General features: G+C 46.0%; 1 protein-coding gene across 2 annotated transcripts in view; it reads left to right on the forward strand.

The window, feature by feature from the left end:
• Positions 1 to 18,281, forward strand: part of HNRNPUL1 (heterogeneous nuclear ribonucleoprotein U like 1) — a 329,125-nt gene that overhangs the window by 21,824 nt on the left and 289,020 nt on the right. For both annotated transcript variants that reach the window (XM_033955122.1, XM_033955123.1), the window contains exon 2: positions 3,675 to 3,806. In XM_033955122.1, coding sequence (XP_033811013.1) covers positions 3,675 to 3,806 — 132 coding nt within the window. The remainder of the gene's footprint in view (positions 1 to 3,674; positions 3,807 to 18,281) is intronic.

The following is an 18,281-nucleotide window of genomic DNA, read 5'->3' on the forward strand; positions in this document are numbered from 1 at the left end:
GATTTGCGACCCATTCTGGACCTCGGAGCTCTCAACAAATTTCTAGTCAAAGAGAAGTTTCGGATGCTTTTTTACCAACTTTATATTCCCTGATGAATCAAGGAGATTGGCTATGCTTTTTGGATCTCAAAGAGGCTTACACTCGTATACCGATTCATCCAGCCTCTTGCAAATATTTACGATTCCGGGTGGGGAATCTTCATCTACAATACAGAGTTCTTCCTTTCGGACTGCCTCATCCCCCCAGAGTCTTCACAAAGTGTCTGGTGGTGGTGGTGGCTGCAGCCCTCCGTACCCAGGGTCTTCAAGTTTTTCTGGCTCATCAAAGCCCCCAAGGGGTTATTGTAGCAAAGTCAACAAGGGGTTATTGTAGCGACCCGACAGACTATTACATTCCTCCAATGTCTGGGGTTTGACGTCAACTTTCCAAAATCCCAGTTACACCCCTCACAGTCTCTTCAGCTCATAGGGGCCATCCTAGACACTGTCAGGCTCAGAGCGTTTCTGCCTCCACCACGCCAAGATGCTCTCATTCGCCTTTGCCATCAGTTGTCTCATCTCCAATCAGTTTCAGCGAGACAAATAATGATTCTACTTGGTCACATGGCTTCTACAGTTCACGTGACTCCTTTTGCCAGACTTCCTTCGCATACCTCAATGGACCCTAGCATTTCAGTGGCAACAAGCTACCGACCCACTTTCTCAACAAATTACACTAACTCCTTTGTTGAGGCAGTCTCTCCACTGGTGGATGCTCTCTTCCAATCTTTCCAGAGGTTTGCTGTTCCACACTCTCCCTCATCAGAAGGTTCTCACAACAAACTCATCAACCTATGCATGGGGAGCCCATCTAGACGGTCTCTGTACCCAAGGTCATTGGTCTCCTGCAGACCGTCTTTGCCACATCAATCTGTTGGAACGCAGAGCGATTTTCAATGCTCTCAAAGCTTTTCAACACCTTCTTCATGACAACGTAGTCCTTGTCTGGACCGACAACCAAGTCACCATGTACTATGTCAACAAACAGGGAGATACAGGATCTGACTCCCTTTGTCAAGAAGCTTTGGGATTGGGCAATCCATCAAAACATCTTTCTCAGAGCTGTATACATTCAAGGTCAGCACAACTGTCTGGCGGACAAATTGAGTCGTCTTCTGCAGCCTCACGAATGGACACTCAATTCTTCGCCTCTACGTCAGGTGTTTACTCGATGGGGGACCCCTCAGATAGACCTCTTTGTGTCCCCCCTCAACAACAAACTGCCTCAGTTCTGCTCCTGGATATACTCTCCCCAGCGTCTCGAGACAGATGCTTTCCTCCTGGACTGGACAGGTCAGTTTCTCTGTTTTCCCTCCATATCCTCTGATTCTCAAGACTCTTGTCAAACTCAAGAAAGAACATGCCACCATGATTTTGATAGCTCCTCAGTTGCCCAGACATCCGTGGTACTCCCTTCTACTTCAACTCAGCACCAGGGAGCCTCTGCTTCTACGAGTTTTTCCCTCTCTGCTTACTCAGTCGAGGGTCCTTACTTCATCCCAATCTGCAGTCTCTACACTTAACAGCTTGGTACCTTTCAACCTAACTGACTCTCTACAGTTTTCTCAATCTGTACAGGCCATTTTGGTTGCTTCCAGAAAGCCATCCACTAGGCAATGTTACAGTCAAAAATGGACTAGATTTTCTGCTTGGTGTTCTAATCGCCAAATGGAGCCAATGTCTACCTCCTTCACTTCTGTTTTGGATTATTTACTTCACTTATCACAATCTGGACTCCAGTCTACATCTATCAGAGTTCATCTCAGTGTGATTGCTGCTTTTCATCAGCCTCTTGATTGGAAACCTCTGTCTGCACACCCTGTGGTTTCCCGCTTCATGAAAGGACTTTTTAATGTTAATCCACTGCTCAAACCACCTCCAGTGGTCTGGGATCTCAATGTCGTCCTGGCTCAATTGATGAAGCCTCCATTTGAACCAATTGATAAAGCTCATCTCAAGTATCTTACTTGGAAAGTGGTTTTCCTGATTGCCCTCACGTCTGCTCGAAGAGTCAGTGAGTTACAAGCCTTGGTTGCGGATCCATCTTTCACAGTCTTCCACCATGACAAAGTGGTCCTCTGTACTCATCCAAAATTCTTGCCTAAAGTTGTCTCAGAATTTCAAATTAATCAATCTATTGTTCTTCCAGTATTTTTTCCAAAGCCTCATTCTCACCCTGGAGAAGTGGCACTCCATACTTTAGACTGTAAATGTGCCTTGGCTTTCTACTTGCAACGCACTCAACCTCACAGAACAGCCCCGCAACTTTTCATCTCCTTCGATCCAAATAAATTGGGGCATCCTGTCTCGAAGAGAACCATTTCCAACTGGATGGCTGCTTGCATCTCTTTCTACTATGCTCAGGCTGGTCTCCCTTTGCAGGGTCGAGTCACGAGCCACAGAGTTCGAGTAATGGCGGCGTCTGTAGCTTTTCTCAGATCAACTCCTATTGAGGAAATCTGCAAGGCTGCCACTTGGTCCTCGGTTCATACATTTACCTCTCGTTACTGTCTGGATACTTTCTCCAGAAGGGATGGCCATTTTGGTCAGTCTGTTTTACAAAATCTCTTCTTGAATTGCCCACTCCCTCTCCATCCCTTTATGCTTAGCTTGGAGGTCACCCACCTGTTGAGAATATGCTGCCTGCTTGTCCTGGGATAAAGCACAGTTAATGTCTTATTAAAGAAATGACAATTTTGCATGAGGTAAAACTTTATAGTTTATAAATCTTTCCTTTTGGCTAAGTCTTAATAATAATGTTGTAATTTATAGCTAAAGAGACATATGATCAAGAAACTGTTTTATTTTACTTTTGTGATTATGATAAACATACTGAGGGCCTCAAAATAGTACCTGGCAGGCTGCATGTGGCCCCCAGGCTGCGAGTTTGAGACCACCACATAAACTCAAATTTGATTCTTTAGACCTAGGGTCTTGGCAGGGGGAGGCACATTTTTTCCTAAAATTTCCCTGCAAATGTCTGAATACATGGGGAATCGATTCTTTTGTTTTTTGGATCCTGTTCATTTGGAAACATTTCTTGTAAATAAGGTTGAGCATGTTGACAATACTGAGCAGGCTGTGAAATAATTAAAATTGCACACAGGTTTACTAGGGTATTGGTTTGTAAATGTATTTTGCCTGCTTAAGTAAATATATATACTGTATTTCTTTTCTTTCATTTTCTCTTATTCTTGATGTAGGAAGAAATTTATAGGAAGAAATGTTTTATTCCTGGTGTACTTGTTTGAATTGCTTTGGCCTTTTTCCTTTATGTTGGTTGTAACATTTGAAAAGGTCTAAGAAAAAAAAAAGTTGTATAAGATTGCCCAGTTTCAATGGTTTTGCTTCAATAGCCAAGGAAATATTTTGACTCAAAGTTACCAACATTGTGCAGGGATACTGTATATGGTATCAAACAATGAACTATATCTCCTCCACAAGTATTCCACTGATAGATCTTAAATTTAACCAGAGTTCATTTGGGTCATGTAAGATTCACCATACAAAGTTTCATCAAAATCCGTGATGGTGAGGTGGGGCACTTTTTCTAAAATTAGACCACTTGACGCGGAATGACCCAATTGTATTGTAAAAGTTTACATTTTTCTAAGCTGTTTCTTTCTTTTTTGAAGTTTCCTCTCTTGCTGCTGATCAAATCGAGTCTGGTGGCTTCCAGTCCTTTGTGCATTCTTCAGTGAAACAAGAAAATGAGATTGGCTATGAGAGAAGACCTCTAGAGCAGAGTCAGCCTTTTTCACATACAGGTACAAAATCTTCTATATGTAGCTATGTTTTCACATATCTTATGTTAGATTTTAAAATAACAATATTACCAAAATTGTAGTACACAGTAGCTTTTCTGTTTTAGAATAGTGGTATGCATTTTATTTCTGATTATATGAATGCTGAGAGGTTTTAGTAGTGGCTCTTTTCAAATATTGTAAATGACTAGTAAGCATTTTTTTCTGTACAACCCACTGAAGCCTTCCTATGAGAGGTGGACAAATGTTTAGAAAAGTTAGATGCTAGTCAGACTTTCAGAAGTCATATGAAAAAAACTTCTTTAAAATTTAAACATTCTGGAGAAATTTTCTTTATGGTTTTTGTAGCAGAAGGGTTTTCTTTTTATTTATTTTAAGGAGATGTGACTTTATAATATTGCCTTTTCTGTTACAATCAAAGCAGTTTGGTGTCAGGTCAAAAGTGTGCCGGGACAAAGGTGCGCGCAGACAATTGAGCGCAGTGTGGAGGTGCGCGCCACAGAAAATTACTGTTTTTAGGGCTCCGACGGGGGTGTGTGGGGGGGGAACCTCCCCACTTTACTTAATAGAGATCGCGCCGCGTTGTGGGGGCGTTATGGGGGGTTTGGGGGGTTGTAACCCCACATTTTACTGAAAACTTCACTTTTTCCCTGTTTTTAGGGAAAAAGTTAAGTTTACAGTAAAATGTGTATGGTTACAACCCCCCAAACCCCCCCATAATGCTGGCGCGATCTCTATTAAGTAAACTGGGGGGGCTCCCCAACAAAACCCCCCGTCGGAGCCCCTAAAAACTGTAATTTTCTTCAGCGCGCGCCTCCGTCTTGCGCTCAGTTGTCGGCGCGCGCCTTTGTCTTTCGCGGGGTTGTCTATGAACCAAGCAGTTTACATATTATATACAGGCACTTATTTTGTACCTGGGGCAATGGAGGGTTAAGTGACTTTCTTTCTCCCCTTTAGCCTTTCTTGTCATTCTCTTTGTCTCCTTTCTTCTCATTTTTACTTCGTTTCACAGAGCGATGAATGGCCTCCCTGAACCCCATCATTTTGGCGGGTTACCCACAGTTAGTCGCAGCTAGCCGTGGGTAACAGCCACCATGCCATTCTCTAGTCTCTACCTCTTGCAGGTAGGTTATTCAGGCTGGTGCTCTTGGTCCCTGGCCTAGTTCCAGCAGTGCAGGCAAATGTCACACATCTTGGTCAATCCTAATTGTCCTCTCCAGGTTCCTGGATCTACGGACCAAACATGATCAAGTGCGGAACATAGCTTTGCTGCCCCAGTCACCTGTGGATGATCACTTTGGAAGATGTATGGGTACAGGTCCCCGTTCCCTCCCACCACCCTCAAGCAGTCTTTTAGGGGGGTACTTCCCTCTGGGGCTCCCTGCAAGCTCCAGGCAAAAAAATATAACCCCCCCCCCCTCAACAAGAACAAAAACCAAATTGGCTAATTTTGCATGGTTTAGCTTTGTTCCCTTTGTAAAGGGCATAAAGCTACTTAAAAAAGCACATCTCTTGGACTCGGAAGGCCCTGCAGACTTTTGTGTGTACTTAACCATATGGCCAGGCATGCCAGCAGGTTGACACTGCATGGCCTTGGAAGTTCATAGTTTTATCCCAGGACAAGCAGGCAGGTATTCTCACAAGTGGGTGACGTGATACAATGGAGCCCCGATGCGGATGTCTCACAAGCAGTCTTGCTTGAAGAAACTCGAAGTTTCGAGTCGCCCGCACCACGCGTGCGCGAGTGCCTTCCCACCCAGCGCAGGGCGCATCTTCTCAGTTCTTACTTTTCCGCTGAGCCGAGAAGTCCGTCTTTGACTCTCTGCGTGAAGTTTCTTCACTTGTGCCTTCTTAAGTCCGCGGTTTTGGGTTAATTTTCTCACAATTGCTGATTTTCGTCGTGTTTTGTTGTTTTTAAAAAAAATAATAATAATAATTTCTTCCATCCGTTCGACCGGGCAGGCCACGTGGCCGTAGCCCCGCAGCTTTGATCTTGCGGCGGAGCTCTTCCGGCCTATGTCCCGGCCTGCTACTGGTTTTAAAAAGTGTTCTAAGTGCCAGCACGCGATTTCACTGACGGACCCTCATCGACGCTGTATTCGGTGTCTCGGGCCTCAACACCTTTCGAAATCGTGCCGGCCTTGCTCAACACTTACTGCCCATGCTTTCAAGCATCGTTGCCTCTTGTGGGAGCAGCTTTACAGCATGGAGTCTTCGACGGAGCTTTCGTCATCGAAGGGTGCTTCACCTTCGACCTCATCCGAAGCTCTCCAGCCTTCCACATCTTCTGCTCCGAGCCTCATCAAACCTGCTTCGTTATACCGGCTCAGCCTTCGACGCCGGCTGCGGTGCCTTCCTCTGACTCTTCAGGTCAGATAGCGCAGCAGCCCATTCCCCCGGTAGTGCTCAACGTGCCCAAGACTTCTAAGCCCAAGCACTCTCACACTGCCTCGAGGGAGCACGAAGCCCTTGCAGGTGGTCCCGTTGGTGACGCGGATCCATCCTTGCCGGCTTCTTTCCAGACCTTACTTGAGAAGCAATTCATTCAGCTCTTTACCACAATGGGGCCGAAGCTTCTCTCTCAACTCCAGCCTGGGCATGCGGAGGTCTCCCGCGAGGTCGAGCTGCCTCCTGTGCCTCAGCCGTACGCACACTCTCTACAGGGAGCAGAGTCTCTGCGAGGGTTTGGTCTGGCATCGATGCATGCATCGCAAGGAGCAGAGTCTTTGCCCATGCCTCCCTTGGAACTGATTCACTTGATGCAAGGAGTTGAGTCTTTGCGAGTGCCTCCATTGGAACCGATCCACTCGATGCAAGGGCTCGAGTCTTTGCGAGTGCCTTGAGGTGCTTCCAGCCATCCACCTCTGCTTCGATCCACCGCTTCCAGCCCCATCCATTCTCTGGGGGCCTCAGCGAAGACACACTCGCCTCGTCTGTCGAGGCCTGCTTCCAGACATCGATCAAGACATTCTTCGAGGCATTCATCCAGGCATGCTTCGCCTTATCGGAAGCAGCCTTTTCTTCAGTATTCACCACCGGCTACTTCACCTCCTCCTATGCTGGAGCTTGAGGACACGATGGTATCTTTTTCCCCATTGAGATCCCCATCCTCATTGGATCCAGAAGCCTCGAAATCCTCGAGTCCCTCACGAGGCCCTGCTTTGGCTGACCAGCTGTCTTTTTCTTCTTTTCTTCTTCAGATGGCAGCTGATTTGGACATTCAACTGGACACTGGGTCCAAAATTCGAAGGAGTATCTCGAGACCATGCATATCCCTCAACCTCCTGCTGAGTCCCTCAAGCTTCCTCTTCATAAGCTGTTGGATCAGACCTTTGTTCGCTGTCTGGAGACCCCCTATTCCATCCCCACTGTTCCGTGAAAATTGGATGCCAGATACCGCATGGTTCATCATAAGGGGTTTGACGGTGCTCAGCTATCCCATCAATCCCTTTTGGTGGAATCTTCATTGAAGAGGTCTCATCCCTCCCAGGTATATGCCACTGTTTCTCCTGGCAGGGAGGGCAAGACAATGGACAGGTTCGGCAGGCACATTTATCAGAACTTATGATGACGTCCAGAGTTCTCAATTACAATTTTCATTTTATTACCTATTTTGAATTTTTCCTGTCTGTCCTTCCCAAGTTCATGCCCTACTTAGATTCTAGAGCACATTTCGAATACCAGGAAGTCCTGGCTTCTTTGTCCCAACTCTGGTTGCAATTGATGCAGTCCTCATACGATGCCTTTGAGTTGTCTGCTCGGGCTACTGCTTGCTCGGTGGCCATGCGACACCTTGCGTGGCTCCGGACCATCGACATGGACCCCAATCTGCAGGACAGGCTGGCTAATGTCCCGTGCGTTTGTACTGACCTCTTCAATGAGTCCATTGAGGCAGCGACCAAGAAGCTTTCGGACAATGGGAAGTCTTTCCAATCTATTCTCCGTCCGAAGCCAAAGCCAGCTCCTCCTCGTCCTTCACGCCCACCTTTAATTTACCAGCGGCATTTTCCACCTAAACAGACTCGTGCCATCCATCAGCCTGTTAAGAGGCAGCATCCGCAGAAGCAATAGCAAAATGTTCAACCCTCTGCTGTCCCCAAGGCTCCTCAGCCTTTTTGACTTTCTCCTTCAAAGCATAACTTCAGTCGTTCTGCCTTTCCCCGTTTTCCCCCCTATCTGAGGTCGTCTCCATCATTTTTACCACCGATGGACGACTATTACATCCGACCTCTGGGTCCTTTCCATCGTAAGGGAGGGATACTCTCTTCAGTTCCATCAAGTGCCTCCGGAACATCCTCCAAGAGAGTATCCTTCCTCCTCTGCCCAGACCGCCCTTCTTCGGGAAGCTCAGGCTTTGCTCCAGCTCCGGGCTGTCGAGCCGGTTCCTTTGGCTCAACAGAACAAGGGTTTTTACTCCTGGTACTTCCTTATTCCGAAGAAGACGGGCGATCTGCATCCTATTTTGGATCTCAGGGTTCTCAACAAATATCTGGTCAAAGAAAAGTTTTGCATGCTGACCCTGGCATCTCTGTATCCCCTTCTCGAGCAGAACGACTGGTACAATCCATCATCCTCTCCAGATTGGATTATTGCAATTCTATCTACCTCATCCTAACCAAGAAAAGCCTCCACAGACTTCAGCGGATTCAGAACGCCGCAGCTAAGCTTGTTTTCGCGAAAAGCAAATTTGATCACGTCTCACCACTCCTGTCTAAGCTCCATTGGCTCCCAGTAATCCCCAGGATCCACTTCAAATGTGCGTGTCTGGCCTACAAGATCCTACATGGCATCCTTCCTGCCGTTATCCCTCTATCCTGGAACTCCCCAACCCCTACTTCCTCCAGATCCTCCCAAATTTTTAAACTATCCTTCCCTTCCATAAAAAGTATTTCCCATGCAGGCAAACTTGGGTCATCCCTCCCCTTTAGAATCACTGAGATCTGGAATAACCTCACCTCCCCACTCCGAACCTCAAGCTCCCTCCAACTCTTCCACAAACACCTAAAAACCTGGCTATTCTCAAAACTGTAACACTTCCCCCCTCTTAGGCCTCTCACCTTCCCCCTTTACACCTAACTCTTTAATCTCTCCACTGTAGTTCCTCTCTCATCCTTCTTCCTGTAAACCGTGCCGAGCTCCGCATTTGTGGAGATGGTGCGGTATATAAACCCAAGGTTTAGTTTAGTTTAGTTTAGTTATGCTCTCTGGATCTCAAGGAGGCCTACACTCATTCCCATTCATCCGGCCTCCCGCCAATACCTCAGATTTCGGGTGGGACATCTTCATCTTCAATACCGAGTGCTTCCTTTCGGCCTGGCATCGTCTCCCAGAGTCTTCACCAAGTGTCAGGTTGAGGTGGCCGCAGCGCTCAGGAACCATGGTCTTCAGGTGTTTCCCTACCTGGACGACTGGCTCATAAAGGATTCCACGTCTCAGGGAGTCGTCCTGGCGACTCAGCGCACTATTTGGTTCCTGTAGAGTCTGGGGTTCGAGATCAACTTTCCAAAATCATATCTGCAACCTTCCCAGACTCTTCCCTTCATCGGAGCTGTTCTGGATACTATCCAACTCAGAGCGTTCCTCCCTCCACAACGTCTGGAAGCTCTTTTCCGTCTTTGTCATTCAGTGTCCTCTCGCCTGTCCATCTCGGCGAGACACATGATGGTTCTTCTGGGCCACATGGCCTCTACAGTACACGTGACTCCTTTTGCCAGACTTCACCTCAGAATTCCTCAGTGGATCCTGGCATCTCAATGGACGCAGGTTTCCGACCCTCTGACTTGACACATCCAGGTCACTCCTGCTCTGACACAGTCTCTTCGCTGGTGGATGCTCTCTTCAAATCTATCCAGAGGCTTACTTTTTCACATGCCCCCCCCCCCCCATCAGAAGGTTCTCACGACCGATTCTTCAACTTACGCTTGGGGGGCTCATCTAAATGGTCTCCGCATTCAAGGCTATTGGACCAATGCAAAACGCCAGTGCCACATCAGTCTCCTGGAACTCAGGGCGATTTTCAATGCTCTCAATGCTTTTCAACATCTGCTTCACGACCGTGTAGTCCTCATTCGCACGGACAACCAAGTCGCCATGTATTATGTCAACAAGCAGGGAGGCACGAGATCAGCCTTCCTCTGTCAGGAAGCTCTGAAAGTTTGGGATTGGGCAATTCGCCACAACACCTTCCTCAAAACTGTCTACATTCAGGGGGCGGACAATGCCTTAGCGGACAACTTGAAGTCATCTTCTGCAGCCTCACGAGTGGACTCTCCATTCCACGCCCCTTCATCACATTTTCTCTCTGTGGGGAACGCCTCAGGTAGACCTCTTTGCAGCTCCCCACAACTTCAAACTGCCTCAGTTCTGCTCCAGGATCTACACTCCTCATCGCCTCGAGGCAGATACTTTTCTTCTGGACTGGACGAATCTCTTTCTATATGCGTTTCCTCCATTCCCTCTCATTCAAAAGACTAGTCAAGCTGAAGTCCGACCTTGCCACCATGATTCTGATTGCTCCTCGGTGGCCCAGACAACCTTGGTACTCCCTTCTACTTCACCTCAGCAGCAGGAAGCCCTTCCTTCTACCAGTGTTTCCATCGCTGCTTACAAAGCATCAGGGCTCTCTGCTTCATCCCAACCTGCAGTCTCTCCACCTGACAGCTTGGCTCCTCTCAATGTAACGCCTCTCCAGTTTTCGCAAGCTGTGAGGGATGTTTTGGAAGCTTCACAGAAGCCTGCTACTAGACAATGCTATCACCAAAAATGGACTAGATTTTCTACTTGGTGTTTTTCTCATCATCAGGAGCCTCAACATTCCTCCTTATCTTCTGTTTTGGACTATCTTTTGCACCTTTCTCATTCTGGCCTCAAGTTTACAACGATGCGAGTCCATCTTAGTGCAATTGCTGCTTTCCATCAGCCGCTTCAAGGGAAACCTCTCTCTGCTCATCCTGTGGTTTCTAGATTCATTAAAGGGCTTTTCCATGTCATTCCTCCTCTCAAACCGCCTCCAGTGGTTTGGGACCTCAATGTTGTTCTTTCTCAGCTTATGAAACCTCCATTTGAACCTATTGACAAGGCTCATCTGAAGTATCTCACTTGGAAAGTTGTGTTTCTCATTGGCCTCACTTCTGCTCGTCAAGTTAGTGAGCTTCAAGCATTGGTTGCGGATCCACCCTTTACAGTGTTCCATCATGACAAGGTGGTTCTTTGCACTCTTCCAAAATTCCTTCCTAAAGTTGTCTCGGAATTTCATCTCAATCAATCCATTGTACTTCCAGTGTTTTTTCCAAAGCCTCATTCTCATCCTGGAGAATCAGCTCTTCATACCTTGGACTGTAAGCGTGCTTTGGCTTTCTATCTGGAACGCACCAAACCGCACTGAACTGCTCCTCAACTTATCATCTCCTTTGATCCGAATAAGTTGGGACGTCCTATCTCTAAGCGTACCATCTCCAACTGGATGGCGGCTTGTATCTCTTTCTGCTATGCCCAGGCTGGATTACCCCTTCACAGTAAAGTCACAGCCCATAAGGTCAGAGCAATGGCAGCTTCTGTAGCTTTCCTCAGATCTACACCTATTGAGGAAATTTGTAGAGCTGCTACATGGTCCTTGGTTCATACCTTCACTTCTCATTATTGTCTGGATGCTTTCTCCATACGGGATGGACAGTTTGGCTAAACAGTATTGCAAAATTTATTCTCCTTAGTTGCCAACTCTCCCACCATCCCACTTTGGTTAGCTTGGAGGTCACCCACTTGTGAGAATACCTGCCTGCTTGTCCTGGGATAAAGCACAGTTACTTACTGTAACAGTTGTTATCCAGGGACAGCAGGCAGCTATTCTCACATCCCACCCACCTCCCCTGGGTTGGCTTCTCTGCTAGCTATCTGAACTGAGGAGACGCGCCCTGTGCTGGGCAGGAAGGCACTCACGCATGCATGGTGCGGGCGACTTGAAACTTCGAGTTTCTTCAAGCAAGACTGCTTGTGAGACGTCCGCATCGGGGCTACGTTGGATCACGTCACCCACTTGTGAGAATAGCTGCCTGCTGTCCCTGGATAACAACTGTTACGTTAAGTAACTGTGCTTTTTGTTCCTTTTCCTGAAAGGGGTTTAAATAAGTGGATGGGAAGTTGCTTCTTGCCTCAAGACAGAAGAACTCTACAGTGTTCAAGCTCAGTCCATGAACCTGAACTAACTTTTAGAGAGCATTTCTAGAAGCAAGCCTTGACAGTGGGATAATTCTGAGTCTATCAAAGAATAGTATAAGTTAGAATTTTCTCACCCCATTGCAGATTTTTCACTTGGAGTCCCCTTACGAGAAACCTGCAGAGAGGCAGATAGTTCAGTCTAGGTGCTCTAAGGAACACCTAAATTATGTCTAACCTGATATTCCTTTGCAACAGCAGCAAATGAATCCAGAGACTAGTGGGATACTGCACATCTACCAGCAGGTGGAGATAGAGAACTAAATTGCAGGTGCTCCTCTTGGATGGGATCTCTCCTGTCCATTTAGTATGCTGTGTCTCCAGCAGGCAGATTGATGCCATTCCTCGAGCTCCTGGCTTCACTGACTGAAAATCAGTGAATTTCACTACTGTTACTACTGCTTCAGTTAGTGCAGGGGTGCCTGGCTGAGCGGTACCAGCTTTGGGGGTTACACCTGGGCCTCTCAGTTCCCTTCCCCACTCTCCCTCCTATGATAGAGGGTTTGCTGTGGTCTCTGTACATTTTTTTTCTTCTTTCCCAGTTGGTTAAAAAAAAAAAGAGAGACCGTTTGGAGAGAGTAGTGTTTTACAATATCCTTCTCTGACACCTCAACTACTGTCCCTGACAACTTTGATTTGTAAGTATTTTTGTTGTGCATGTGTGATCAGCGCATGTGTGCAGCATCTTTGGTATGTGCTTTTTGTTGATGCTGTCTTGGCGTGAATCATTGTCGCAGAGGGTGTTAAATGGTGTTTACACCGTAGGAAACAGCGGTCGCCATTGGGCCTCTGTGTGGTAGGCAGCTTGGATGGCGTCCTTATAGATTCAAATATAGTGGTGGGGGGCACATGGGTTCTCATGCGACTGATGCATCTTCGCATCTACCGCCTGTTTCAGGCCTCTTGGCATTGGGGGTGCCGGGACACAGACAGGATTTAGTGGCAGCTATGGACATGTAACTCCTTTTCTGATTAATTCCTACTTGCTCTCAATTAACCACCGTATTACTTTTAAAATTTCACTTTTAGTATTCAAATCCCTTTCCACTAATGAACCTCAATTCATTGATAAATTACTTATCCCCTATAGCATTTCGCGTTCTCTCCCGTCTACTAATCAAAAACTTATAGTAGTCCTCTCTTTGAAAGTTATTGGAACACGACAACATGATATGTTTTCAGTGATGGCACCGCAGCTTTGGAGTCTTTTTAAAAGTAATTTAAAAAGTTTTCATTTAAAGATGCTTTTAATCTTTAAATTATGCTTAAATTTTATATTAGTTTTCTTCTTTTATTGCACTTTTCCCTCCCTATTGTTTTCTCCTTATATGGTTCTCCTCTGTACTTTAAAACACTGAATTGTAGTTCTGATCCCTCTTACCTTGTATATTAGTCGGTCTGTAAGTCTATTTGTCTAACCAATTATGTTTAAATATATGTTTACACTTTTACCAATTTTGTATCTCGCTTAGTAAAATTAAATAAGTGATTCATCAAACTAAAATAAAACTTGACACTGGCGCTGTAGCGGCTTAGGGACAGAGCACAGTGGATCCATCGCTGATGCAGTCTGGGTTGTTGGCGATGCTGTTTTCTCCCGAGTTTGTCTCATCAGGCTTTCCTTCTCCCGAGTTTGTCTCATCAGGCTTTTCTTTTGTGCAGTTCTTTGCCAGCTTCGGTCGGAGTTGGTTCTCAAGTTGATTGCCTTTTAACGGACCAGCCTTCAGGGACGGCTGGAGTCAGGGCACAAAAAGGCGCAGGATGGAAACCGCAGTGGTGGTAGACCCTGCTTTGAGCCCTGATATGTCTCCTCCTCACACGAGCTCCCTGGTGGATGGAGATTTGCAGGATCTGCATGATTTAGAAGTGGGGGGAGAATCTGTGTTGTGAGGCGGACGACCCCACGGCTCTTCAGCTTTTCCACTTTTCCAGAGAGGAGCTACCTGCATTTATTACTAAGGTGCTCCGGGGCTACAGATCTCTCAGGACGTGCCACAATCATCTTTGGTATGCTTTCTGAAGGGGGTGCAGCGCATTCACCCTCCTTTGTGGAAATCCTGTCCAGATTGGTGTCTTCGCCTGGTACTTGGTGGCTTGCAGGGGGGGTTCCATTTGAAACCTTGAGTACGGCTTCTCTCAAGGATGATACCACAACACACAATAAAGGACACCAGCTTGACATGGTCACCTTCCTTTCCAACTCCTCCACTACTCCAAACATAAGTCTCATAAAACAAAATTGGTCTAACACCCCTTGGTCCGACCACCTCCTATGTCATTTTGAACTATCCTGGTTCAAAAAACAACCAGACAGGAAATACACACCTAACCAAACAAAGACGATGACCTGGACAAGAGAAAAAATCAATCCTGTAGATTTCTGGTCCCACTACACCCTCATTTCCAACTCCGACCCCAACCCCAACTTCCACCTTGACTGGAAACACTTCAGCGACCAAGTCCTTAATACCATCGCCCCCCCAAGACTCCGCAAAAAAAACCCTCGGCCCTCAAGCAAATGGTTTGATGCGGATCTCTTAGCCATAAAACGCGAAGTAAGGAAACTAGAACGAACATGGCGCAAATCAGGGACCGACAACGATAGACTTAACTGGCGAAAAAAGTCAGCGAATACAAAAAACTGATAGTCGAAAAACGCAGTAAATATTACTCCCAACTCATCAACACCCCTTCTCTAAACAGTAAAGCACTTTTTAGATTAGTCAACTCCCTTCTAGACACCGATTCTCACAAACGCTCTAGCTCAGAACTCCCGCCCCCCGCAATAATCCTAGCCGACCACTTTACCAACAAAATCCAAACCTTAAAATCGTCACTTACAACTCCCAACACTGAGACAATATTCAACCTTGCAGCAGTAGATACAACAGGTTCAAGGGCCGACATGACCTGGAGCTCATTCGAAAGCCCAGACTGGAACCTTTTTCTCAAACTCTTCTCAAAATACGCCAACTCCAACTGCCTATTAGACAACTGCCCACCCACCATTATTAAATCCGCCCCTCCCCCCCAATTCAAAGCCGAACTCTTCAATTGGGTCTCACTATGCCTGTCCACTGGTCTCTTCCCGACTGAACTCGGCCACATTCTCGTATCCCCCGCCTCAAAAACAACAAAGAACCAATCTCCTCCGCCACCAACTATAGACCCATCGCCAACATACCACTCTTCCAAAAACTCATGGAAGGCCTCATTAACCATGACCTCATGAACTACCTAGAAAAGTTCAACATCCTTCACGATTCCCAATCCGGCTTCCGCTCAAACCACAGCACAGAAACGGTCTTAGCTGCTCTAACCGAATACCTCCTCCAATTATTAGTACTCCAATTCGACCTAAGCAGCGCTTTCGATCTGATCGACCAAGATATCATGCTCCGCTGCCTTGACTCCATCGGCATTTCCGGCCAAGTACTACACTGGTTCTCAAGCTTCCTAACTAACCGTACTTATCAGGTCCACAGCAACGGAACCTTCTCCCATCAATGGCGTAATTCCTGCGGAGTCCCACAAGGCTCCCCACTCCCTCCCTCTTTAACATCTACTTGGCACCTCTAGCACAGACACTAGCCGACTTAAACCTTAAATCATTCATTTACGACGATGACATCACCAATATCATCCCCCTAACTTCATTCACCCAACAGACGGAGCAACTCACATCCTCCATCCTCACCAAGTTAGAACTATGGACCTCACAATTTAAATTAAAATTGAACACTGAATAAGCCAAAATCTTCCTGGCAAGCCCTACCCATAAAATAACAAACACTTCCATGAAACTGAACGGCCTAGGTTATCCTATCAACCCCACCATAAAAATACTCAGAGTCATCCTAGATAGATGCTTGACCTTCGAAGACCGTACCAGTACCCAGGTCAAAAAATGCTTCTGCACCCTCTGGAAACTTCGCACCATCAAACACCACCTCAACCACCTCTCCTTCCGTTTACTGGTCCAATCATTAATCTTAAGCATACTGGACTACTGTAATATCATATACCTGGGAGCCTATAAAAACACCATCAAACGTTTAAGAATAGTACAAAATGCCGCCGTCTGCCTCATCTTCGGCCTCAAAAAATACGACCACGTTAGCCCCTATTACGCTAAACTCCACTGGCTGCCGGTGGAGGCAAGAATCATCTTTAAATTCGCTTGCCTCTGCTTCAAAACCTTAGCAGGCTCTTCACTAATCTACCTATCTGAGCACCTTGAAATTGCTGGCCCCTCTCGCACTCGAAATACCTATCTGTTCTCCTTTCCCTCCCTGAAGGGCTGCCTCTACAAAAAATTCCTTGACCGATCCCTAGCATTCCAAGCGGGCAAATGGAACAAATGCCTCTCTACTCTCATCTCCAATTCCCCCCACTATCAAACATTCAGGAAGTTAACTAAAACCTACCTTTTTGACAAATTCCTCAGATTTATCCTCCCTCCTCCTCCCTTCTCAGAAGATTCTGACCTCTCCCCCCCTAGACCCTTACCACCTCATGTAACACTGCTATTTGTAACACCGCTGTATCTAACTTATAGCAGATGTAACTACTCCGAACTTATAACCTAGCTGCTAAAATAACTTCACCGTATATTTATCGTCTAAAATGTAAAGTTAACTTGACCGAATAGTATCGTCTAAAATGTAAATGTAACATTAATGAAATTGTAACTTCGCTGTAAATGTACAGTCTCTTCATCTGTTAACCGCATAGAACTTCCATGGTAATGCAGTATACAAGAATAAAGTTATTGTTATTATTACTATTATTATTATTCTTTCTGGTGACTATGGTGTCTGCGCGTAGGGTGTCTGAGTTGCAGGCTGTGTCATACAGGGATCCCTTTCTGCGTTTCTTGGCTGCCGGGATGTTGGTGCGGACTGTTCTTTCATTTCTTTCTAAGGTGGTTTTGTCCTTTTATGTTTCGATCATATCCCCTCTGTCTCCTCTTTTTAATGGAGAAGAGGCCCAGTTTATCTAGCCCTGACTGGGCAACTGCAGTCCTCGAGGGCCGGAATCCAATTGGGTTTTCAGGATTTCCCCAATGATTATACTTGAGATCTATTTACATGCACTGCTTTCAATGCATATTCATTGGGGAAATCCTGAAAACCCAATTGGATTCCGGTCCTCGAGGACTGCAGTTGCCCATGTCTGCTCTAGCCTCTCGCTGTACGGCAACTCCTCCAGCTCCTTAACCATTTTTGCCGCTCTTCTTTGGATGACAAAAATGGTTAAGGAGCTGGAGGAGTTGCCATACAGCGAGAGGCTAGAGAAACTGGCTCTTCTTGCTTGAAAAGAGGAGACTGAGAGGGGACATGATCAAAACATTCAAGATAATGAAGGGAATAGACTTAGTAGAGAAAGAGAGATTGTTCATCTTCTCCAAGGTGGAGAGAACGAGAGGGCACTCACTAAAGTTAAAAGGGGATAGATTCTGTACAAATAGAAAGCCGAATAATCAAGAAGTCTGACTATCCCAATTCCAGTCAATCAAGATGAATTTCATTCAATGCAAGCATTGTGATGCTTTAGTTCCCAGGCACACCAGTTGGAGACTCAAGCCTTGCCTCATTTGTCCTCAACTTGCTAGTATCAAAGAGGAGCTCTATAAACTTAAGCAAGAATTGGAGACAAAGCAGCTACAATCACTGCGTACAAATGTACCAATTAATTACTACCCAAAGGATAAAACAACCCAGGAATAGATGGATCACAGTAGGCTCAGGTAGACTGCGGCATGTGACACAGAAACATCAACCTTCACAATTGTTGCCTAGAGAATCAACTGAGGGAGATCTTGCCTCACAAATTTGCTTGACTTCTTTGAAAGTGTGAATAAACATGTGGATAAAGGTGAGCCGGTTGATATAGTATATTTAGATTTTCAGAAAGCTTTTGATAAAGTTCCTAACAAGAGGCTGCTGAGAAAATTAAAGTGTAATGGGATAGGTGGCAACGTTCAGTTGTGGATTAGGAATTGGTTATCGGATAGAAAAGAGAGAGTACGGTTAAATGGTCATTTTTCTCAATGGAGGAGAGTAAACAGTGGAGTGCCACAGGGGTCTGTACTGGGACTGGTGCTATTTAACTTATTTATAAATGATCTGGAAATTGGAACGACAAGTGAGGTAATATTGCAAATGGCACGAAACTGTTCAAAGTTGTTAAAATGCATGCGGATTGTGAAAAATTGCAGGCGGACCATAGGAAATTGGAAGACTGGGCATCCAAATGGCAGATGAA

This window comes from Geotrypetes seraphini, chromosome 8, assembly GCF_902459505.1.
Source record: "Geotrypetes seraphini chromosome 8, aGeoSer1.1, whole genome shotgun sequence".
NCBI lineage: Eukaryota > Metazoa > Chordata > Amphibia > Gymnophiona > Dermophiidae > Geotrypetes > Geotrypetes seraphini.